This window comes from Drosophila persimilis, unplaced genomic scaffold (genome assembly GCF_003286085.1).
Source record: "Drosophila persimilis strain 14011-0111.01,24,50 unplaced genomic scaffold, DperRS2 tig00000000-arrow-pilon, whole genome shotgun sequence".
Classification (NCBI taxonomy): domain Eukaryota; kingdom Metazoa; phylum Arthropoda; class Insecta; order Diptera; family Drosophilidae; genus Drosophila; species Drosophila persimilis.
In genome coordinates, this window is record NW_020825288.1 from 27,220,888 (window position 1) to 27,240,610 (window position 19,723).

At 49.6% G+C, this 19,723-nt stretch overlaps 5 protein-coding genes and 1 pseudogene across 6 annotated transcripts; 3 read left to right on the top strand and 3 right to left on the bottom strand.

The window, feature by feature from the left end:
• Positions 1-182: 182 nt before the first annotated feature.
• On the top strand, positions 183-6,089 carry LOC6594128 (probable multidrug resistance-associated protein lethal(2)03659). Its single transcript, XM_002019396.2, has 8 exons — positions 183-1,025; positions 1,536-1,621; positions 1,681-1,828; positions 1,887-2,062; positions 2,118-2,308; positions 2,378-3,963; positions 4,029-5,667; positions 5,731-6,089. The coding sequence occupies exons 1-8, from the start codon at positions 949-951 to the stop codon at positions 5,764-5,766; spliced, it is 3,939 nt and encodes a 1,312-aa protein (XP_002019432.1). The 5' UTR covers positions 183-948; the 3' UTR covers positions 5,767-6,089.
• On the bottom strand, positions 5,996-8,953 carry LOC6594129 (GPI ethanolamine phosphate transferase 1). Its single transcript, XM_002019397.2, has 2 exons — positions 8,093-8,953; positions 5,996-8,023 (listed from the first exon to the last, which is right to left on the bottom strand). The coding sequence occupies exons 1-2, from the start codon at positions 8,949-8,951 to the stop codon at positions 6,060-6,062; spliced, it is 2,823 nt and encodes a 940-aa protein (XP_002019433.2). The 5' UTR covers positions 8,952-8,953; the 3' UTR covers positions 5,996-6,059.
• Positions 8,954-9,296: 343 nt separating this feature from the next.
• On the bottom strand, positions 9,297-10,640 carry LOC6594130 (annotated as a pseudogene).
• A 748-nt stretch (positions 10,641-11,388) lies between these two features.
• LOC6594131 (single-stranded DNA-binding protein, mitochondrial) lies at positions 11,389-12,208 on the top strand. Its single transcript, XM_002019399.2, has 4 exons — positions 11,389-11,450; positions 11,514-11,604; positions 11,667-11,775; positions 11,869-12,208. The coding sequence occupies exons 1-4, from the start codon at positions 11,427-11,429 to the stop codon at positions 12,089-12,091; spliced, it is 447 nt and encodes a 148-aa protein (XP_002019435.1). The 5' UTR covers positions 11,389-11,426; the 3' UTR covers positions 12,092-12,208.
• LOC6594132 lies at positions 12,153-14,371 on the bottom strand. 2 transcript variants are annotated; one of them, XM_026995415.1, is made up of 4 exons: positions 14,354-14,371; positions 12,853-12,965; positions 12,492-12,794; positions 12,153-12,429 (listed from the first exon to the last, which is right to left on the bottom strand). In XM_026995415.1, exons 2-4 carry the CDS (start codon positions 12,958-12,960, stop codon positions 12,211-12,213), a joined length of 630 nt encoding a protein of 209 aa, XP_026851216.1. In that variant the 5' UTR covers positions 12,961-12,965; positions 14,354-14,371; the 3' UTR covers positions 12,153-12,210. The 2 variants fall into 2 exon arrangements, with proteins under 2 accessions (XP_026851216.1, XP_002019436.2); XM_002019400.2 differs by lacking the exon at positions 14,354-14,371 and having other exon boundaries at positions 12,853-13,071.
• On the top strand, positions 13,728-19,102 carry LOC6594133 (organic cation transporter protein). Its single transcript, XM_026995414.1, has 3 exons — positions 13,728-13,965; positions 17,230-17,864; positions 17,927-19,102. Exons 1-3 carry the CDS (start codon positions 13,923-13,925, stop codon positions 18,914-18,916), a joined length of 1,668 nt encoding a protein of 555 aa, XP_026851215.1. The 5' UTR covers positions 13,728-13,922; the 3' UTR covers positions 18,917-19,102.
• Positions 19,103-19,723: the final 621 nt, after the last annotated feature.

Consider the following 19,723-nt stretch of genomic DNA (forward strand, 5'->3'; position numbering starts at 1 on the left):
CTCTGTGATAAAATGTGTATAATGACTGATTACAAGAGTAAAGTGTCAGTGGAAACCAGGAAACCATGGCCTATCTGTTGTGTGCCGAAAGAAGATACCACAAGACCACTCACGAGGCCCCAGTAATTTACAGCACGAGAGAGAGAGCGAGGGAAAGCAACGGGCCCAGAGAGAAAGGGAGAGCGATTCCGATCTTAACCTGGCACAAAAACCGCGAGAAATACAGAGAGCGAGAGAGAGCGGAACGTTGGGGCCTGAGTTTTGGGCTCTATAACAATCGGACCGAGGCATAGAGCGGGCGTTAGAAGTCGACTGCCGGAGCGAGCGTGAACATCACAGTCGTAGAAGCGTACGCGAAGCGGATGAACACGCCGTGCCATGAGAAGGCGACCCCCAATGAAATCAAAATACAGATTACGAAATTCGAATTGGATTGTTCGCTTTTCGAAGTACATGGATACTATACAATAGACAGATGATATAGATACGTGCGTACGAGTATTTACAGATTCGTCCAGCCTCTGTGCCTGTGTGGACCGTGAAACGGGTTCGCCGCGTATCGAAGCAAATGTCAAGAGTCAGTGCAGGTGCGAGTGGAAAAGTTTCGGCCGCCTTGAACGCAAATAGAAATCGGAGTCCGGTGTGGTGATCCGATCGGAGTTCTAAAGCGAAATCGCTCGCATTTCCATCTGGTTTCTCCTGTCCTAATACCGGTGCTAATGCCAAACTAATTAATAATTAGAGACAAGCGCGTGTCCGCAATGGATTTGCTCAACCACGGATCTACCGATTGACGGGGCACTAATTCATTTAGATCTCAATCAAGATCGAGAGCTCGACAAAAAAACCCTTCCCTTGAGTAGCTCGAAGCAATAAATAAAGCCATTCAAAGTGCAATTCTATTTAGATTTAAATCAAACAAAGTTCCAATAGCCAGCGTCCTCCAAGATGCAGTCGATGAAAGCCAACGAACTACCGGAGAATCCCCGCGAGACCTCCAATCCCCTCTCGTCGCTGATGTTCTGGTGAGTAACAAGGGGTGGGGTTTGGGGTTGGGGTTGGGGTTGTGGAATGTGGGGCTCCCATAGAACTGGCAGCGTGACAACTCTCTGACATGTTGATTATTTCATTCAATGGCTCGCTTAATTTGCATAGCCCGAGGCATGGAGATCTCTACACATTCTTTGTTGAACTCTCACGCTCTCTGACTCTCTCTGGGGAGGCACTAACCCTATGAAAAACCATGATATCTGACTGATCAGGCTCTCAATATCTTGCGGCAAAAGTGCTAATGACTCAGAGGGACTCAGGGTGCGCGTATACCGTATGGAAATATGTTCTCTTGTGTATCTCTCGGGTGGCAACTGTTTTTATTATTACCCCTGATAAGATTCAAACCTGCGGTGTCATAACATCATAATAACTATATCGCTATCTTTGGCTCTTGGATATCTACCTATGTATATCTAACTGTGGTGTTGTTCTACTCCTCTTACAAAAACGAAACCCAAACCGGATTTATCTGTGCAATGAAGCTTTGCCATGCCCGTTCTCTTCAAGGGCCGCAAGAAGACCCTGGAGCAAAAGGATCTCTATCAGGCCCTCAAGGAGCACAAGTCAGGTACAGGGATTTTCCAAATTGCACTCCAAACACTTAACTCATTTTCCTTTTAATCATAGATTCATTGGGCGATCGATTATGCGCTGCCTGGGACGAGGAGGTGGTCAGAAATAAGAATCCCCGCCTGGGACGCGTTATGACCAGAGTCTTTGGATGGCATTTGGTGCTCACTGGGGTGCTGCTGTTCCTACAGGAGTTCCTCACCAAGCAAGTGCCCAGATTCCTCTCCGAATCAGACTAGTCCACTAATCGCACACAATTTCAGGGTCACGCAGCCCATCTGTCTGTTTGGAATAATGGCCTACTTTGCCGGCGATGATACGGATCTCTTCAAAGCGCAGCTCTATGCCACCGGCCTCATTGCTGCCTCCGTGTTCACAGTGTTCTTCGGCCACCCTTACATGCTCGGCCTCCTTCATCTGGGTATGAAGATGCGCATTGGTGAGTCCATTCATTAGGGATTACTTCATCTCCCTCTCATCTCCGTGGATTTCAGCTCTGAGCAGCCTTATCTATCGGAAGTCCCTCCGACTCAGTCGCACTGCCCTGGGGGACACGACGGTGGGGCAGGTGGTGAATCTGCTGTCCAACGATGTCGGACGCTTTGACATGGTACTTATCAACGTACACTATCTCTGGGTGGCTCCACTGGAGCTGATAGTCGTCACGTATCTCATGTACATCGAGGCAAGTGCGGAGAAGAATACCATAGCCTGAATATCCCTTCTAACCAGCCGTCCCACTCTTTTACTGCAGATTGGAGTATCTTCGCTGTTCGGCGTGGCCGTGATGCTCCTCTTCCTGCCCTTTCAGTCCTATCTGGGAAAGCGGACGAGCGTCCTCCGACTGATGACTGCCCTGCGGACAGACGAACGCGTGCGGATGATGAACGAGATAATCTCGGGCATTCAGGTGATCAAAATGTATGCCTGGGAGAAGCCCTTCGGAAAGCTGGTGGAGTTCACGCGCTTCAAGGAGATGCAATGCATCAAGCAGGTCAACTACATCCGCGGCATCCTCATCTCCTTCGCCATGTTCCTGTCGCGCATCTTCATCTCCACCAGCCTCATAGCCTTCGTTCTTCTGGGCAACGTCCTGACCGCCGAGAAGGCCTTCTTTGTCACCGCCTACTACAACATCTTGCGGCGGTCCGTGACGATGTTCTTCCCGCAGGGAATCTCGCAGTTTGCTGAGCTGCTCGTCTCCATCCGCCGCCTGGAGACGTTCATGCATCATCCGGAGACGCAAGTGCGCGACAAGTCAAAGATCCAGAAGGAGGAGCCCGTGATTGGTGATAGCCCAAAGGCCAACGGCCTGCCGGAGAAACTGCTGGACTTTAGCGGATTCACAGCCAGGTGGGATAGCCAGAGCGCAGAGCCCACGCTGGAGAACATCAATCTGCAGCTCGGACGCCGCAAGCTAGTGGCTGTGATAGGGCCCGTGGGCGCTGGGAAATCCAGCTTGATTCAGGCAGTGCTTGGGGAGCTGCCCGCGGAGAATGGCAGCCTGCGGGTGGACGGAAGTTACTCGTACGCCTCGCAGGAGCCGTGGCTCTTCACGGGCACCGTGCGCCAGAACATCCTCTTCGGCCTGGAGTGGGACAAGCATCGCTACCGCACTGTCGTCAAGAAGTGCGCCCTGGAGCGGGACTTTCAGCTGCTGCCGTACGGCGACAAGACGATTGTGGGCGAGAGAGGAGCCTCCCTCTCGGGCGGACAGAAGGCGCGCATCAGCCTCGCTCGGGCAGTGTACCGCAGGGCAGACATCTACCTCCTGGACGATCCTCTCAGCGCAGTGGACACGCACGTGGGGCGCCACCTCTTCGATCAGTGCATGCACGGGTACCTGCGCAGCGAACTGGTGATCCTCGTCACGCACCAGCTGCAGTTCCTGGAGCAAGCCGACCTCATTGTTATCATGGAAAAGGGCCGCATCAGCGCAATGGGCACCTACTCTTCGATGAAGCGCAGTGGTCTGGACTTTGCCAGGCTCTTGACCAATCCCAATAACGAGGACGATTCCGTGGATGAGCTGGAGGTGGCCGTGGGGGACCAAATGGATCGCCTCAGCGTGCCGTCGCTGAGCAGACGTGGCAGCGGCAAAATCAGTCGCCCCACCAGCCGCAACAATAGTTTCACTTCCCTCAGCTCCATGGCCGAGTCGATGGCCCAGGAGGCGGCGCTGCAGATGGAAGAGCCGCGGGTAGAGGGCAAGATCGGAGTGGGGCTCTACAAGGAGTATCTGACGGCAGGCAGCAGCTGGTTTATGATCTCCTTCATGTTGTTCCTCTGCCTGGTCACGCAGATTGTTTGCTCTGCGGCGGATATCTTCCTCGCTTATTGGTAAGTGATTCCATCGGCGTTCCCTCACGGATTGGCTCTAATGGATCTTTGCCTTCTTCTTGCAGGGTCAACAAGAACAGCAATAAGGCAGAGATGAGCTCGGATCCGGCGGACATGTACTACTTCGCCGCCTTGAATGTGGCCGTCGTGGTCTTCACCCTCGTGCGGACGATGCTCTTCTACAAGATGGCGATGCGCAGCTCCACAACCCTCCACAACGCCATGTACCGCGGTATCACGCGGGCGGCCATGTACTTCTTCAACACGAATCCCTCCGGCCGCATCCTCAATCGCTTCTCCAAGGATCTGGGACAGCTGGATGAGCTGCTGCCCACCGTAATGCTGGATGTGGTGCAGCTCTTCCTAATTCTCGCCGGCATCGTCGTCGTCATTTGCATCACGAATCCGTACTACCTAATCCTGACGCTCACTCTGGCGATCATTTTCTACTACATCCGAGAGTTCTACCTGAAGACATCGCGCGATGTGAAGCGGCTGGAGGCGGTGGCTAGGTCTCCAATATATTCGCACCTGGGGGCCACCATCAGTGGATTGCCCACCATTCGCGCGTTGGGAGCACAGAAGGCGCTCATTGAAGAGTTCGACAATCTGCAGGATCTGCATAGCTCCGGCTACTACGCTTTCCTGGCCACGAACCGAGCCTTTGGCTACTACTTGGACTTGTTCTGCACGCTCTACATCGTCATCATAATTCTGAACTACTTCATCAATCCGCCGGAGAGCTCTGGCGAGGTCGGTCTGGCCATCACCCAGGCCATGGGCATGACCGGAATGGTGCAGTGGGCCATGCGGCAATCCGCGGAGCTGGAGAACACAATGACCGCGGTGGAGCGGGTGTTGGAGTACGACGAGATCGAGCCGGAGGGAGAGTTCGAGTCGGATCCGAAGAAGAAGCCCTGCGATACGTGGCCCGAGGAGGGAGAGATTATTGCCGAGGATCTCAGTCTGCGGTACTTCCCCGATCCGCAGTCCAAGTACGTGCTTCGGGCCCTGAACTTCCGCATCCGACCATCGGAGAAGGTGGGCATTGTGGGACGCACAGGAGCGGGCAAATCCTCGCTAATTAACGCCTTATTCCGACTGTCCTACAACGAAGGAACCATCCACATCGACCACCGCGACACGGCCGACATCGGGCTGCACGATCTGCGCAGCAAGCTCTCAATCATTCCCCAGGAACCGGTGCTCTTCTCGGGCAGTATGCGGTACAACCTCGATCCCTTCGAGGAGTACAGCGACGCCAAGCTCTGGGATGCCCTGGAGGAGGTGGAGCTGAAGCCCCTGATCAGCGAGCTGCCCAGCGGCCTGCAGAGCAAGATATCCGAGGGCGGCCACAACTTCAGTGTCGGCCAGCGGCAGCTCGTATGCCTCGCCCGTGCCATTCTCCGCGAGAACCGCATCCTAGTGATGGACGAGGCTACGGCCAATGTGGATCCGCAGACAGATGCCCTCATCCAGGCCACCATCCGCAACAAATTCCGCGATTGCACGGTGCTAACGATTGCTCATCGCCTGAACACAATCATGGACTCGGATCGGGTCCTGGTGATGGATGCCGGACAGGTGGTGGAGTTTGGGTCACCATACGAGCTCTTGACCGGCAGTGCCTCAAAGATATTCCATGGCATGGTCATGGAAGGTGGCCAGAGCCATTTCGATGGTCTCCTAAAGGTCGCTGAAAGGGTGAGTGCTGAAACTATTGGCTTGTCTTTCTCATAATTGGATAACATTTTCCGTGTTTTACAGGCCCATCAGGAGTCTCAGAAACCCAAGTCGGAATAGACCCTCGGCTAGCTCTAAGCATACTATACGTTGTAGTTAATCGTCAGATTAATCTGTACCAAAGATTAAGGATGAAGGTGGGCTCAGGAGAGGGCAAATCCTCGCTAATCAATGCTTTATTCCGGCTGTCCCACAACGACGCCACCATCCACCAGCCGAAGCTGCATTTAACTTAGTTTCTACTTAAAGTATAACACCATTCGCACAACTAAAACTAGGATAAAGTTTCTCACAGAAAAGTCGCAGACATTTAATTTAGTTCTAGGTTAAGCTTAAGTGATTATGTTTGAAGATTAAACATTGGTTTGGACATCGCTCTGAGACGATGGGACTTCTTCGTTGATCTTCGTTGAGGACGAGGTAGGTCTCGCCTGGAGAGATCCTCGGAAGAAAAAATTCGTCACACAGGAGCACACCACAAGGAAAACGACGGCAGTGTTGATCAGGACGACATGCACTACAGATGGATGAGCCGCTGGCCAGAACAGGCCATGGTCGACAAACAGGAATAAGCACAAGCTGCCATTGCAGGTGAGGATCAGATAGATGAAGATTAAACGGATGTTCTTGCGCGCGTATTCGCTGCGGGCGTACATGCTCGACAAGATGATGATGGACGGTATGAAGATCTTCAATAGGACAAAGAAAGCAGTGAGGCCATAGCAGCAATCCTTCGCGAAGAGTCGTGCAGTGGACGGGGCGAAGGTGAAGCTGGAGATCCAGTGGCCGGTGCCGAGCAGCGCCAGGAGAAAGTACAGGAGAATGGAGACGGAAAAGTAGCTGGCTCGAGCCAAGTTCTCCTCTGGACACACAATCTTCGGCTCGTTCTGATCCTCATTCTCATCTGCTCTCTGTTCCAGTGCATTGCGGGGCTGCTTCGTCTCTTGGTATACGTCAATCCCCATCTGGTACTCGAAGATCAGGGCCTGGGCGAAGAGAGAGGCGAACGAGTCGCTGAGAAGCGTGTGTAGGGTCATCAGGTTGAAGCAGATGAGCTCCAGGCGGCGTTTCGGAGGCAACCTCTTGCCATACGGCACCGATCCAAAGGCATAGAAGAGGTACGCCCAGCAAACGGTGTGCAAAAGCAGCGGCACGGTCGCTCCAGTCTCCTTTAGATACATTCCAAAGCCACCGATCAACAATGTGCCCGCGTTGATAATCCACACAGATGCGCCATACTTCTCGCCGAGGATCAGGGGACGTAGAATCGCCAGAAGCATGCTCGCCCCCTGGAGATACATTCCGTAATTAATTGTCAGCGAGAGGGTCGACGGGCACTGCAGGCAGAAGAGCAGGACGCTGAGGCAGCAGACCAATCCCAGCCATGCCAAGAAACTCGGAGACATCTTCTTGAAGTGCCGACGATTGTAGAAACACACGAGTCCCACATAGAGCAGGCAGAGCAAGCCCCTCCGGAAAATGGGAACGATGAAACACACAATGGAGACGAGGATCAATTTGAGGTGCAGCAGACCGTAGCGGATGGGTTTGCCCTGCAGTGGTCGTCCGGCCAGGGCCATGCACCAGATGTAGATGGGCAGCAAAAGGCAGAAGCCAATCAGGAAGGGCACCTTGAGCAGGAGGATTATCACGCTAACAACCACTCCCAGTGCGCCCATCACCACATTCGTCCACGAGATCAATTCAACGCTCTCCGGCGGCTCACTGGAGTTTCTGGCCTGTTGCGATGCTTGGACCAACAGACAGTATATCCATCCCGAGAGTCCAGCCATCGTGGCAATCAGCAGTGGAATGCGATAGTAGCTATGATAGTACCGCAAGCACTCCTGCGCCAGAGCTGCCACCTTCTCAATCGTCTGCAGTGCCTCCTGCGTTCTGCCCATCCGCATCTCTCGATCCATTTCAAGGATATAGCTCTCGGCTTGGCTTTGGTTCAGGTGTTTGAATTGCGGCAGGAACTTGTCAAAGAAACCGAGCTCGTGGTGCCGCATCAAGAGCTGCGCCTGGGCCAGAAGTTGAAGCGCATTCAAGTGAGCTGCCTGCGTCTCCTGCTCCATGGACACGTCCAGGAAGCCCAATGGAAATCTGCCCAAATTGTTCACTGGCGGCGGCTCACCGATCAACGCAGAGATGATGGGCGCCAGTTGGATCTGCTGCAGGTCGATGAGGGGCCGCTGCAGCCCTGCGTTGTTTGCAGCAAAGGTGGGGGCCACATTATGGGCCGTTTGGCGCACTCCGGAACCCCAGAGGAAGAAAGGCGTATCGGTTTCATCCCGGGATCCTGCGACATTGGAGCCTAAAAGGAAAAAATCCAAAGGATTGCAAATTTCAACAGAGAGGCGACGCTTTTAATGAATATATCTACCCAAATGACTTATGCCATGGCTCGATGTCATCAGATATGCAGTGCGGCTGTCGTTGAAGGTGCTCTCGATCAGGTCATAGGTCTCGCGGATGCCGCGCTGTGCAGAATGCAGCCTCTCCAGATAGCGCTTGCTCAAGGGACCTTCGGTAGCAATATTCCCCAGATATACGAAGAGTATCAGAGAAGTCTTAGACCGTAATTTGTCGACTGTTTCATTGATGCCCAGGTACGAGCGGAGCTGAAGGAGGACCCAAGGATCTTTGGGCTTGGGATCCGATGAGTGGTGCTGAAACATTCCGCGCGTCAAGGACTTTGTGTAGACATTCGTCTGACTTTCTATCCAGCATAAAGAGGTCTTGCTGCGGTTGAAGACAGTGTCGAATGTCGACGGATTCCATTGGAAGCCAGTGCGGAGCAGCGGTGGAGTCTCGTAGAAGCCACCAAAGATGGCAATCTGGCCGGAGCGCACGAGGGTAGGCACACTGCCGCGGGATATCCCCACGAGTCCTTGATTCACGAATACCTCCCGCAGGTCCGGCACGGAGCTGCAGTTATCCGCAAAGAACGTCTCGGCGCGTAAGCCATCGGTGAGGAAAACCACCAGACGATTCGCCGGCGGACCGATTCCCGATTCCGGAAGCACCTTCTGGGGCTTCAAGTTGGGCAGCAGACGACTCCCCTCGAAGTAGATCTTCAGCAGGCAGCTGACCAGCAGGATCTGCACCACTAGAGCCTGCACTTTCCACATTTCCACGTGTGTCTTTATTTTTCCGAGCAGCCGAAATGCCACACGACGGTACAGCAGGAAAATTATATTTCCTATTATTGAAAGTGGGATTTGAAGGAGCTCCAGATACATTTCGACCCACCTGAAAGCCTTAACAAGATATCAAAGGCCTGCTCTGATAGATACTAAATGATATGTAGATGCGGATGACAGTAGCATGTGGCATAGTCTGATATTTCTGGCTGCAGAATCCGGCCCCGTATGACTCGATCCTCAATCGCAGGACTAACAGCTATGCCTGGACCACGGCCGTTGCCTACAGTTCTAAGTACCGTAAATCTGATGGTGGGAGTGCCAGTGGTGCACCTGCCACTAGCGCAAGTTCACGAAACTCAATGTGTGGAGAATGTACGTACAACCGCCTTACGACCAAAGTATTAAGTATCAGCATAAATTATTAAGAGATGAATGCCTTGGTTAACCAGCAGGAAACAAACGATAGACGCACCGCCAACACGCTCTTTAATTAAGGGAAAAAGTGTTGGGCTTAGGTTTTGCGCTTCTTTATCTTGGATCCGGTCTTGGTCTTCTTCTGATCGGTGTTATGAGTGACATCCACAGTGTCACCGGCAGACTGGTCCTCATCGAACTGCTCGACGGCACAGCAGCGCGGAAACCAGCCGCGTATGTGCCCCTTGAGCTGGTGCTTCTTCTGGAGCTTCTGCTCCCGCTTGGAGAGCACCCGTTCGCCGTAGAGCCAATATTCCTGGACGCGGGTCACCTGCACGAGATCGCCCTTGTGCACGACAATGCGTGGATCGTCAGCGCAGGGCATACAAATGGTGACCATCAGGCCCTGGGAGAGGATGGGCAGCCAGTACCCTGTGGCCGATGCTATGCACCTGTAGGTGCGGGTGCGGGCCCGCTTTTGCACCTTCTGGGCCAGTTGCTCGCGCGTCATAGTGTACTGATCGCAGCCGGGGCGAACGGGCCAGTTGATGCCGTCGTTGCTGGGTGTGAAGGTCTCCAGGATGTTGCGCCAAACGCCCATGTCGTACGGGTAGTCGAATGTGGGAATGGCAATTCCAATCGAACTACTCGCGTAGCGACGGTATTCGGCCTTCTTCACGATCCAGCCCTCGATCTCGGAGAGGTTCCATATTATAGCCTTGATCTGCAGTTGCATGAGCTTCAGCGTGGCCAGCAACACGCCCACCACAATGCCCAGGCTGTACATGCATGCCATGGCACTGCGGAGGGTCAACACGACTCGGATTCCGTCGGTATCGCCCTGCTTCAGCAGGGCCCTGCGATAGATGCCTTCGTAGCAGGAGAAGCCAATGATCAGGGCTGACTGAATGCTCCCGAGCATGAAGAAGAACAGGAAGTAGAAGAAGTTCGCCTGGTTGGCCCATCCGATGCAGTTGTTGATCCACGGGCAGTGGTGGTCCATCCGCAAGACACATCGTTTGCAGCGGCGGCAGTGGTGCGCCCGCGGTGCCTTGTAGCCGTCGCACACCTTGCAGAACTGCAGGAACTGCTCGTCCTCGGGGTTTTCGGGCCGCCAATGCTTCGGCAGAAGCCCGGGTCCCACCAGAATCGACATGCTAAAGTGATAAAGGGTAATCAGATTGAAGAACACAATCAGAACGAAGTTGATGGCAGCGTTAAACGACTCCGCGGGCGGCCACCACATGGCATTCACGTGTACGGTTGTCCAGGTCACGCAGGTCATCAAACTAAAGACAATCACGGGTCCCCAGTGCAGAAAACGCTGCAATTCGTTCAACCAATCGCAGAACATGATTTCCGTTTTAAAGCTACAATTATTTTGTATAATATTTCTGTTTAAATTTCGAATTGAAGTTGACTATCTGGTGTGTTCTAGTTATCTAATGGAATCGGGGTTTTCCTATACTTCGAAAGAATTTGTCAAGGCTCACTTGATAGCTATAGTACCCAATAGGATGTGCCTGCCTCAACAAATCCTGCTGCAGCCTGCTGAGATTATCGGACATACTAGAGGGGATATGGAGGATTATTGATCACTCGAAGTATCCAAACAATGAGCAGGAAGAAGAGGTGTAGCCTGCACAAGCCCCCAAGGAGTCGCAACCAAAGCGTATTGGTGATTTTCTAATACATATACCTCTCACAGGCGTGGAGCCCCTCTTTTTACAGCAGTCCATACAAGGTGAATTTACTTGTAAGATGATGGTGAGGACCTTAACATGTAATTAATATTTATAAAACTTTTGCCAGTTTGAAATCGAGGAATTCTTTTTCGGTTATTCACACGTTACATTAACCCGTTGTCGCCCGGTGGTTATTAAAATACAGTTCACGGAAATTGAGAAACCTTAATATTTTAAAAGCCGTTCACGTGAAAGGTATCGTAGTATTTTTCTTAAGTAAAAATGAAGGATGGAATGGATCTACAAGAAAAATTTAATATATTATTAGGATTAATTTCCGTGGATTACCTCAAGTTTTTATTCTGCTTAAATATTGGGGGCTTGAGGGGGTTTAGTTCACTTTTGTTATCGGTTCACACACATGTGTGCATCTCTAAATCGTAATTTTGGTTGAAATTCGCAAAAAAATAAAATGATGCAACAAGTTAGACATGCGGTAGGTTAATGAGTCCCACGGCAAGCAAAAGCAGTGTATTAATTGATTGTGTATTGATTGCAGCTGCGGCCGGTGCTAGGCGGTCTGCGGCATAACATGCCGGCACGCGGTGCATCAACCACGACATCGGTGGCACCCGCCAAAATTGAAAAAAGTGCGTGGTAATTAGACTGTACAGTGACGAAATCTTACTTATTGTTTTTTGAACAACTGCAGCTGTCAACACGGTCACCGTTTTGGGTCGTGTGGGGGCCGATCCACAGCTGCGCGGCTCCCAGGAGCATCCGGTGGTCACATTCTCCGTCGCCACACACACCAACTACAAGTGAGTACAGAGTCTCTGCATGTGTTCGTCTTCTTAATTGAATCGCAATGGAATACGATTTGTAATCGGATTTGTCTTTATCCCCCTGGACAGATATGAGAACGGCGACTGGGCCCAGCGCACGGACTGGCATCGCGTGGTCGTCTTCAAGCCCAATTTGCGCGACACTGTGCTGGAGTATCTGAAGAAGGGACAGCGCACCATGGTGCAGGGCAAGATCACCTATGGCGAGATCACGGACCAGCAGGGCAACCAGAAGACCAGCACCAGCATCATCGCAGACGATGTGCTCTTCTTCCGCGATGCCAATAACTAGAATTTAAGAATCAAAGACAAACACCAACAGAAACCCTAATCTTAAGCAGAAAAAGTTGAACTTTCAGTTTTAAACGTTTGCATTTACATTGTGAATAGTATTCATATGAATCCATTATGTTATCGGTTGTTTTTCAAAATATGATCATTACAGAAATCTTTGGCTAGAACCTCTTTGGCCATTTCGCATGTGCATGTTTTGGACAAGCTGCTGATGCCCAGATCTTCAGTAATCTCCTCGTATTCGGTGGCAATAGCTCCGACCTTGCCCTCCAACTCTTCGATCTGCTCCTCCAAGGTGGTCAAAGCTTTGTTGTGATAGTCTATAAGTTGGCCAATCTAAGGATGAATTTACCTTAAGTATTTCTTAAACATTATAAGACATCTAATCTGTATCCTACCACATTTGCAGGAGCCAAGCGCTCGGCTGTCTCTTTGCCAAAGGCATCGAAATCTGCTCTGAGGATGTTGCACTCTTCGCTCATTTTCTTTGCGGACTCGACTTTCTTCAACAGATCCAAGTAGGTGTGACGCGTCAAGGGCTCTATGCGGCAACTGTTGGCTGGGAACGTTGAACAGGATCTCTCTAATTTGGAGGCTGCCTTCTCCGCTTCAGCCAGCAACTGCTCGTTCTCATCCAGATCCATTTCCAGTTTCATTGTACAGGCCTTAACATCTCCCACAAACTGATCGACTTTGATGAGCTGATGAAAGACCACGGAATCAGGGACTTACAAGTTCCTATCGTCCTCTAGTACTCACAAGTTTGGCATTCTCTAGGACTGCGGCCTCTTGTTCCCTTACAAACTCTGCTTTTCTTTCGAATTCCGATGCTATTTCCTTCGTCTCATGCATCAAAAGATCGGCCATTAAATCTAAATATAAAAAAGGCACGGGATCCGATACATTTGCTTTAGCCATAATTATGTTAGTTGATTAATTTCACTAAGAATTTGGGAAATTTGAACTCCGTTTTTCCGATTTGTATGTAGATTTGGGGAAGCCTGAAATTTTGATTTTATTTGCTATTCTAATAAAACATTTGGTGTTAACCCAAGGCTGACTAGGATTGGAAAAACTACTTGAAATTTGATCAGACTGCTCTGATCTTTGATGATGCATGTTCGATCTATGCCCGTGGAGCCACAAAGGTGTTCTTATTGTTCTCTGGGGACCGTTTCAGTAGATCTCGCTATCCATGAGATCGAAACGACTGAGATTGATATGAGGATCCACAAGCTAAAATTTCTACTTTTGATGGTATTACGGTATGCGATCTGTAGCCATAAGAATCGCAAGCTTAAACCCTAATCTTATGGATTTTTTACCATTCCATCAGATCATTGCGATCGCTGTCTGCGATCATGTGGTGGAAGCACACAGGCACTCTCAAGATCCACGATCCACAAACGAAGGGGGGCAAAGCTCTCGAGCTCCACACACACACACATCAGTGGGATCCATTTCGCAGTGGAGTGAGTATGTGGGACGACCTTATCGTCGTCTGCCTGGCCAACCGACTGTCTATGTTTGCGTGAGGGTTTTCTGCGGTGGTATGAGTGTTATTTGAGGCAGAGCTCCATTGGATTCGTTTTGCTCGCTCAGCTCAGCGGCACAGTTCGCAGTTAGCTTTTTGCCAGTTCAAATGCGGCCGGCGGTCGAAAGAGTCTAGAGTGGCACGAGCTGTGGAACTTTTCGAGAGCACGTTCCTCGCAGCAGAATTATCGGGGCGGTTCTTCGGAAGATGCCAGCTTGCTAAAAACCGACAAGCAGAAATCGAAAACATATATCCGCCATCTACCAGAAACTGTTGAAGACACATCCTTCCGATTATGGCTGTGGATTATGTGCTGGAGGACCTCATGGGGAAACTGGGTGAGTGAGGAGGGCCAGCCAGGTCAGCGCGGCAGTGGTGATAACGCATCGCGTTTTCTCTTATCAATCGCTGAAAGTCCCTCTTATCAGGCCCCGCGAAAACTTGTCCCCACAAGAGCCAGTAGCTGCGCCAAGGCTTATCCAAAAGCGGATGGGATAACACTTTTATATGAGGGTTATTTTTACGGCTGCTCTGCATTCAAATTTCCTAATTATTTTCGGCATAATTATTGCGGCAATCTCTGTCTAATCTATACGGCCCGACTAGTGCTTGGGGTTGGGGCTGTCCATCAAGTGCTCAAAAGAAGCCGCCTCTAACACGGTTTTAATTACAACTACATATATATATTTTTTGTTTTTGCACTTTTTTCCAATTAATAATAAATACCACAAGGTTACAGACAGCTTAATAGAAGTCTCAGACTCTCAGAACCAGACGAATAGATAGATACTCGTGTATCTGAGCGCGTGGGGAGGGGACCACGACACAGTGACACTTGATGAACCTTCTGGCCAAATGTATCTCTGTATCTTTAGCAGACTGACGCTAAAACTCGAACACACCACACAAAGGCAATGCAGAGGCTTTTGTCACAAGATCTGTGCCATAAAGATCTCTCGAGGGGGTATTCCGTTGATTTATAGTATGTATGTGCTTTGCGGTCGTATAAATTGTGCAACGTGTGGCGTTTTGTTTATTACTTAATGCAAAACAGTTAACAATAATTACGTATATATATAATTCTCCGATTGATTAAAACGAAAGCAAATCTGAAAGCTCAGCAAAGTGTATTCTATCTAGACTTTTACTTTTCCTATAGGTACGGTTCCCGCTTACATTCATTATCAATCCATAATCAATTAGCGACTGTTTATGGAGGTTGGCTTTTATCATATCTCCACTGATTTCAGCAAAGCAAAAAGCTAAATTCTTTCGCTCTAAGACCAAGGGATCCCATAGAATTTTCCCCTAAACCTTGTTTTTTTTTCATAATTTAAAAGCTACAAAGAGTGAAAGGGAAAGATCAGAAAGTGTAGACAGAGGGAGACGGAGTGAAAGAGTAATGAACACATTAGCGACTTTTAGCATTAGTTATGGCCCATATACATATATGTACGTACGGCTATATGCACATTTGTATTTGAGAAAATGCAAAAAAAATATCAAACTGGTTTTTTGTGAACGCTCTCTCTCTCTCACACACATGTATGAGGCCTAAAACTCAAACCCCATCAAACACATATCATATCGCTCTGCTCTTCTACGTGTATTTATTTTGTTGAAGGCCTCTCTGGGGGGTCTGCTGGAGCTCTAATTACTTCGTATTCGGATTTGGAGGTGTGCTTGGTACTCAATTTGGCTAGCAGCTGCCAGTTAGGTAGTAATTTACACTGACTTTGAAAGCACTTCCCCGTGGAGACCTTCAAAGCGAATGAAAATCGTTTGGAAGCTCATAGAAGAACCTCACCTCCATGATCTACCTCAACAGTAAACTAACACGAGAGAGTAGCATTCAATCAATGGGGTTTTTTTTTTAAATCTTTATAAGAACTTTGAGGCATGGTGGCATTGTACGTTAGTGCTGTTTTTGGGATGTCTGTTTCAAGTGCGTGATTTGCTTAAGCTCTTATCACTGGTCTTATCGCTTCAGCCTTATCTTGTTTCCATGCATCATTTTTCGTCAAAAGTTCTCTCTAATCTATTATGAGAGATTGATATAGAAAGGCTTTCCTATGATCTAACCCGGTATCATGTTTATTCATTGCTTTAATATGTAATATCAAAGATTATACAACACCGAACCCGAGGATAGCCTAAAAGATAACAGAAACCCCGCGCCGCCCTCTGTTTACGGGGCGTCACGAAAACCCCGCCATAGAACAGCATTTTGGTCCCTCTTTGATAATATATGTATATCTCCTATGACAAATATGAAAGTACTACACACATTGTAGCGCAATTTTCGAGGACCTTACCGCCCCACTTGGCAACGAACTGTGTCAATGGTTTGTCTGTAATAAATCTCACCACAACATGGTTGGTATTTGATATATGATATGGTTGTTGGTGGTAATCCGCTATGATTTCCCCCTGAGAATTTACTATGTCGCGTGTTTTCCTTATCGATCGTTGGCAATTATACGCTGATTATGTATATTGGGTGGTTTCGTAATTGAATTTAATTAAAGATTGTGGCAAAATTTTCAAATTGAGATTAATTAAGATGTGTCCGGCTCCCGCTCCCCGCCCCCTCTCCCTCCCGGTACATGTCTACTTGTATGACATAATTTTTACACTCGACGTAATCAATGAATTGCTTAGACACTGATGGGATGGGGGTGGGGCGTGGGGTACTCATGAGTGAAGGACTCTCCCTCGCGGAGCTGCGATCGATGGCGAAAGTTTTTTCGCTTAAACGATCAATAAATGTAACCCACAAATCAATTGAAATGCCTGATTGAACATTGGACCCGGCGCTCGCGCTCATGTGTCAGATATCTAGGCTACAATGCTCTACTCTACTCGATGTACAAGACCGCAGAAATTTACACAGTCCCTGTCCGTCCCTGTCCTCGATCCAACAGCGATCGTGTGGACAGCAAAAGTCATAATCGATTCAATGCATTCTTCAAAGACCCCTGCAAAACCATACAAGGAAAGAAACAATAGAATAGAATAGGAATAGTAGAAGCCAAGAAGCCAAAGCAAACTGCTGGCAAATATGTATTTGATGGGGACATTCGTATGCCTTTCAATTGAAATCGAATTGAATAAATTCCACTTGATTTAATTGCAAAAAGTCTTTGGAGTGACGACAATTCCAACAGTGACACCATAGAAGAGAGGCGCCATATATTTCCAAACACATATACATATGTATGTGTGACAGAGCCGCTGCTACTCCTGTTGCATTTTTGTTGTATTTCGCTTCGAATGCAGTGCGTCGCAAATGTCTTATCTCTTGATCTCATCTACGAGCTTTGCTCATGTTGGGCAAATGCACACTCTCTCATTTGCTCTCTCAGCAACAACAACAATAATGTACCTGACGGCACTCTCTCGCAGGTATTGCTCTCAGCAAATGCGAAAGCTGCGTGTGAAGCTCAAGGAATGACAAACGGGACTACGTTTTGCTGCGTAGTTTCTCCCTCTTTGCTTTCAACCATTAAATACCCTTTATTTGCCAATCTTAAACATTTGAAAGTAAATATTTATAGATGGAGCACCCACATATTTATTTTTCGTCGCTCTTTTTCCTACAGGGGAATTTGGTAAATACCAATTCTTGCAGTTCTTCCTGCAAGTCCTCTCCGCTTTGACCGCAGGCATGCATATGCTCTCCCTGGTTACGGTATCCGCAGTGCCAGAGCATCGCTGCTTTATCGAGGGCCTGGACGACAGCATCCTGGCGGTGGGGCCCTGGAACGCGAGCGCCTTGAAGTTTGCCATTCCAACGAAGGCCAATGGGGAGCTAGAGTCCTGCCTGATGTACGATCCCACTGATTTGGACAGCAACACGACCATCGCCTGTGAAAAGTACGTGTACGATACAACGTACTACAAGACATCGCGCACAATTGACTGGAACCATGTGTGCGATCGCCGCTGGATGGGGGCCATTGTGCAGACGGTGTTCATGTTGGGCGTCTTCACGGGAGCCGTAACCCTCGGTGGACTGGCGGACAAGATTGGCCGCAAGACGGTCTTCTGCTGGTCGGCGCTCTTCCAGCTGATCATCGGCGTGGGCGTAGCCTTCATTCCGGAGTACTTTTCCTTTATGGTTGCCCGCTATCTGCTGGGAATTGTGGGATCTGCTGGAGCCTATATCTGTGGATTTGTGCTGACAATGGAGCTGGTGGGACCCACCAAGCGTACTGTCTGTGGCATAACCTTCCAGGTGAGCGGAGTGACTCAAGGATCACTTGAAGATCTTTTCTAATCTTCTGTGATCTCTTTCAGGCGGTCTTTGCAGGCGGCATCATGCTGGTTGCTGGCTGGGGTGCCATCATTCAGGACCGTCAGTGGCTCCAGGTGATCTATGGCCTCCATGGCTGCCTGTTCCTTGCCCACTGGTGGCTCCTCGATGAATCTCCGCGCTGGCTGTGGATGCAGGGACGTGCCGCCGAGGCCGTCGACATTGTGGCCAAGGGACTGCGTATCAATGGCTCCGGGATACCCGTGGACAAGGACTACTTTGTGCAAAAGGCCAAACAGCAGGCGGCGGTGGAGGAGAAGTCCAGTGCCGGATTGAGCGATCTCTTCCGGACACCCAACCTCCGCATGAAGACGCTCAATGTGTGCCTCTGCTGGTTCGCCAACTCCATTGTCTACTATGGACTGTCGCTGAGTGCCGGGAAGCTGTACGGCAATCCCTACCTGATTCTGTTCATCATGGGTCTCGTGGAGTTCCCCAGCTACATAACGATTGTGTTCGTGTTGGATCGTCTGGGACGTCGCTCCATTACCTCCACCCTGATGCTGAGCGGCGGACTTTGTTGCATTATAGCCGCATTTATTGCTCAGGGCAGCACCACCTCCACGGCTGTGGTGATGGCTGGCAAGCTCCTCATTGCCGGCTCCTTTGCCGTCATATACAACTACTCGGCGGAACTCTTTCCCACTGTTGTACGGAACTCCGCAATGGGCTTGGGCTCCATGTGTGCCCGTCTCTCCGGAGCCCTTACGCCTCTCATCACCCTCCTGGACTCTTTTGATCCAAAGATTCCCGCCGTACTCTTCGGCGTGGTGGCCCTGGCCTCTGGCTTCTGGGTGATGTTCCTCCCAGAGACGATGAACCAGCCCATGCCCGAGTCCATCGAAGATGGTGAGAACTTTGGCAAGGGCGACACGTGGTTCAGTCAGTGTGCTGGTCGCAAGAAGCGCCAGAATAGTATTTACCCGGACGATCCCGAGCAGATGGTGCCGCTCAAGAATATCGAAAGCAAATGAAGCAAAACCAAAGTTCTGCACTAGCCCCCACACCCACCCCACCCTTGTTATCCTTTTTATTTCGTTGTTAAGCATTGCCTTTTTTTAGTAGTAAGCTCTAAGATCCATTTCAAAAAGTGAATAAAACGAGGCCGTGTGGCCTTGGAGGATACCCTAGGCTGCCGCAGGTCTCTTCGTTGTTTTTAAGTAGCTCGTTTTTTTGTTGATTTTATGAAGGGAAAGATGGCCCAAACAAGGCCTTGGGCAGCTGAGTCGATCCCAGAGTCCAACAACAATATACACTGTCTTTGTCGAGGCGTACAAAAGCCTTCGTTTTCGGTCCAAAAAATCCAACAACAAAAGACTATTCAATTGTATATCTATGTGTTCTACAATCTTTGCCACCTTCTACAATCATATTCTTCCAACATCTTATTATTGCATTCAAATACAAATAAATTCCTGCCATATGCTTCTCCGCCTAAGATTTTCTCCCAATATTAACATCGTAAAATCCATTTCTTCGAGGAGGCCTATAAAAAAACTTGCCTTACGGAGTGCCATTTAGTATGCTGCGCCATATGTCCCGCTCGATTTTGCACACTTTTCCGCCCCAATTAAAGTAAAGTGCGACAATAAGTAAAGTACTTTTGTGGCATTTGTGGGACATCCGATTCAGCATGGCCTTGAAAGTGGCTGCAGTTTTCAATAGTTTTCCCAGTTGTCCCCAAGAGATTCCATTGTCAATGCTCGACCACCGCCCCCTTCACACGGCACGTACGCCAGTTCCCGCGTCAATTCAAGTTTTCTTTCAAAGAGTTTCTTTTG

Excerpts from the sequence above, each read along its gene's own strand:
- LOC6594128 (XM_002019396.2), top strand. The coding sequence starts at position 949 with ATGCAGTCGATGAAAGCCAACGAACTACCGGAGAATCCCCGCGAGACC. Across the intron at positions 2,063-2,117 it reads GGGTATGAAGATGCGCATTG|CTCTGAGCAGCCTTATCTAT; the intron begins GTGAGTCCATTC and ends CGTGGATTTCAG. Across the intron at positions 5,668-5,730 it reads TCCTAAAGGTCGCTGAAAGG|GCCCATCAGGAGTCTCAGAA; the intron begins GTGAGTGCTGAA and ends CGTGTTTTACAG.
- LOC6594133 (XM_026995414.1), top strand. The coding sequence starts at position 13,923 with ATGGCTGTGGATTATGTGCTGGAGGACCTCATGGGGAAACTGG. Across the intron at positions 13,966-17,229 it reads GGACCTCATGGGGAAACTGG|GGGAATTTGGTAAATACCAA; the intron begins GTGAGTGAGGAG and ends TTTTTCCTACAG. Across the intron at positions 17,865-17,926 it reads TCTGTGGCATAACCTTCCAG|GCGGTCTTTGCAGGCGGCAT; the intron begins GTGAGCGGAGTG and ends GATCTCTTTCAG.
- LOC6594129 (XM_002019397.2), bottom strand. The coding sequence starts at position 8,951 with ATGTATCTGGAGCTCCTTCAAATCCCACTTTCAATAATAGGAAATATA. Across the intron at positions 8,024-8,092 it reads CCATGGCATAAGTCATTTGG|GCTCCAATGTCGCAGGATCC; the intron begins GTAGATATATTC and ends TTTTCCTTTTAG.
- LOC6594131 (XM_002019399.2), top strand. The coding sequence starts at position 11,427 with ATGATGCAACAAGTTAGACATGCG. Across the intron at positions 11,451-11,513 it reads TGCAACAAGTTAGACATGCG|CTGCGGCCGGTGCTAGGCGG; the intron begins GTAGGTTAATGA and ends TATTGATTGCAG. Across the intron at positions 11,776-11,868 it reads GCCACACACACCAACTACAA|ATATGAGAACGGCGACTGGG; the intron begins GTGAGTACAGAG and ends CCCCCTGGACAG.
- LOC6594132 (XM_002019400.2), bottom strand. The coding sequence starts at position 13,011 with ATGGCTAAAGCAAATGTATCGGATCCCGTGCCTTTTTTATATTTAGAT. Across the intron at positions 12,795-12,852 it reads TCCTAGAGAATGCCAAACTT|CTCATCAAAGTCGATCAGTT; the intron begins GTGAGTACTAGA and ends GTCTTTCATCAG. Across the intron at positions 12,430-12,491 it reads GCTTGGCTCCTGCAAATGTG|ATTGGCCAACTTATAGACTA; the intron begins GTAGGATACAGA and ends ATTCATCCTTAG.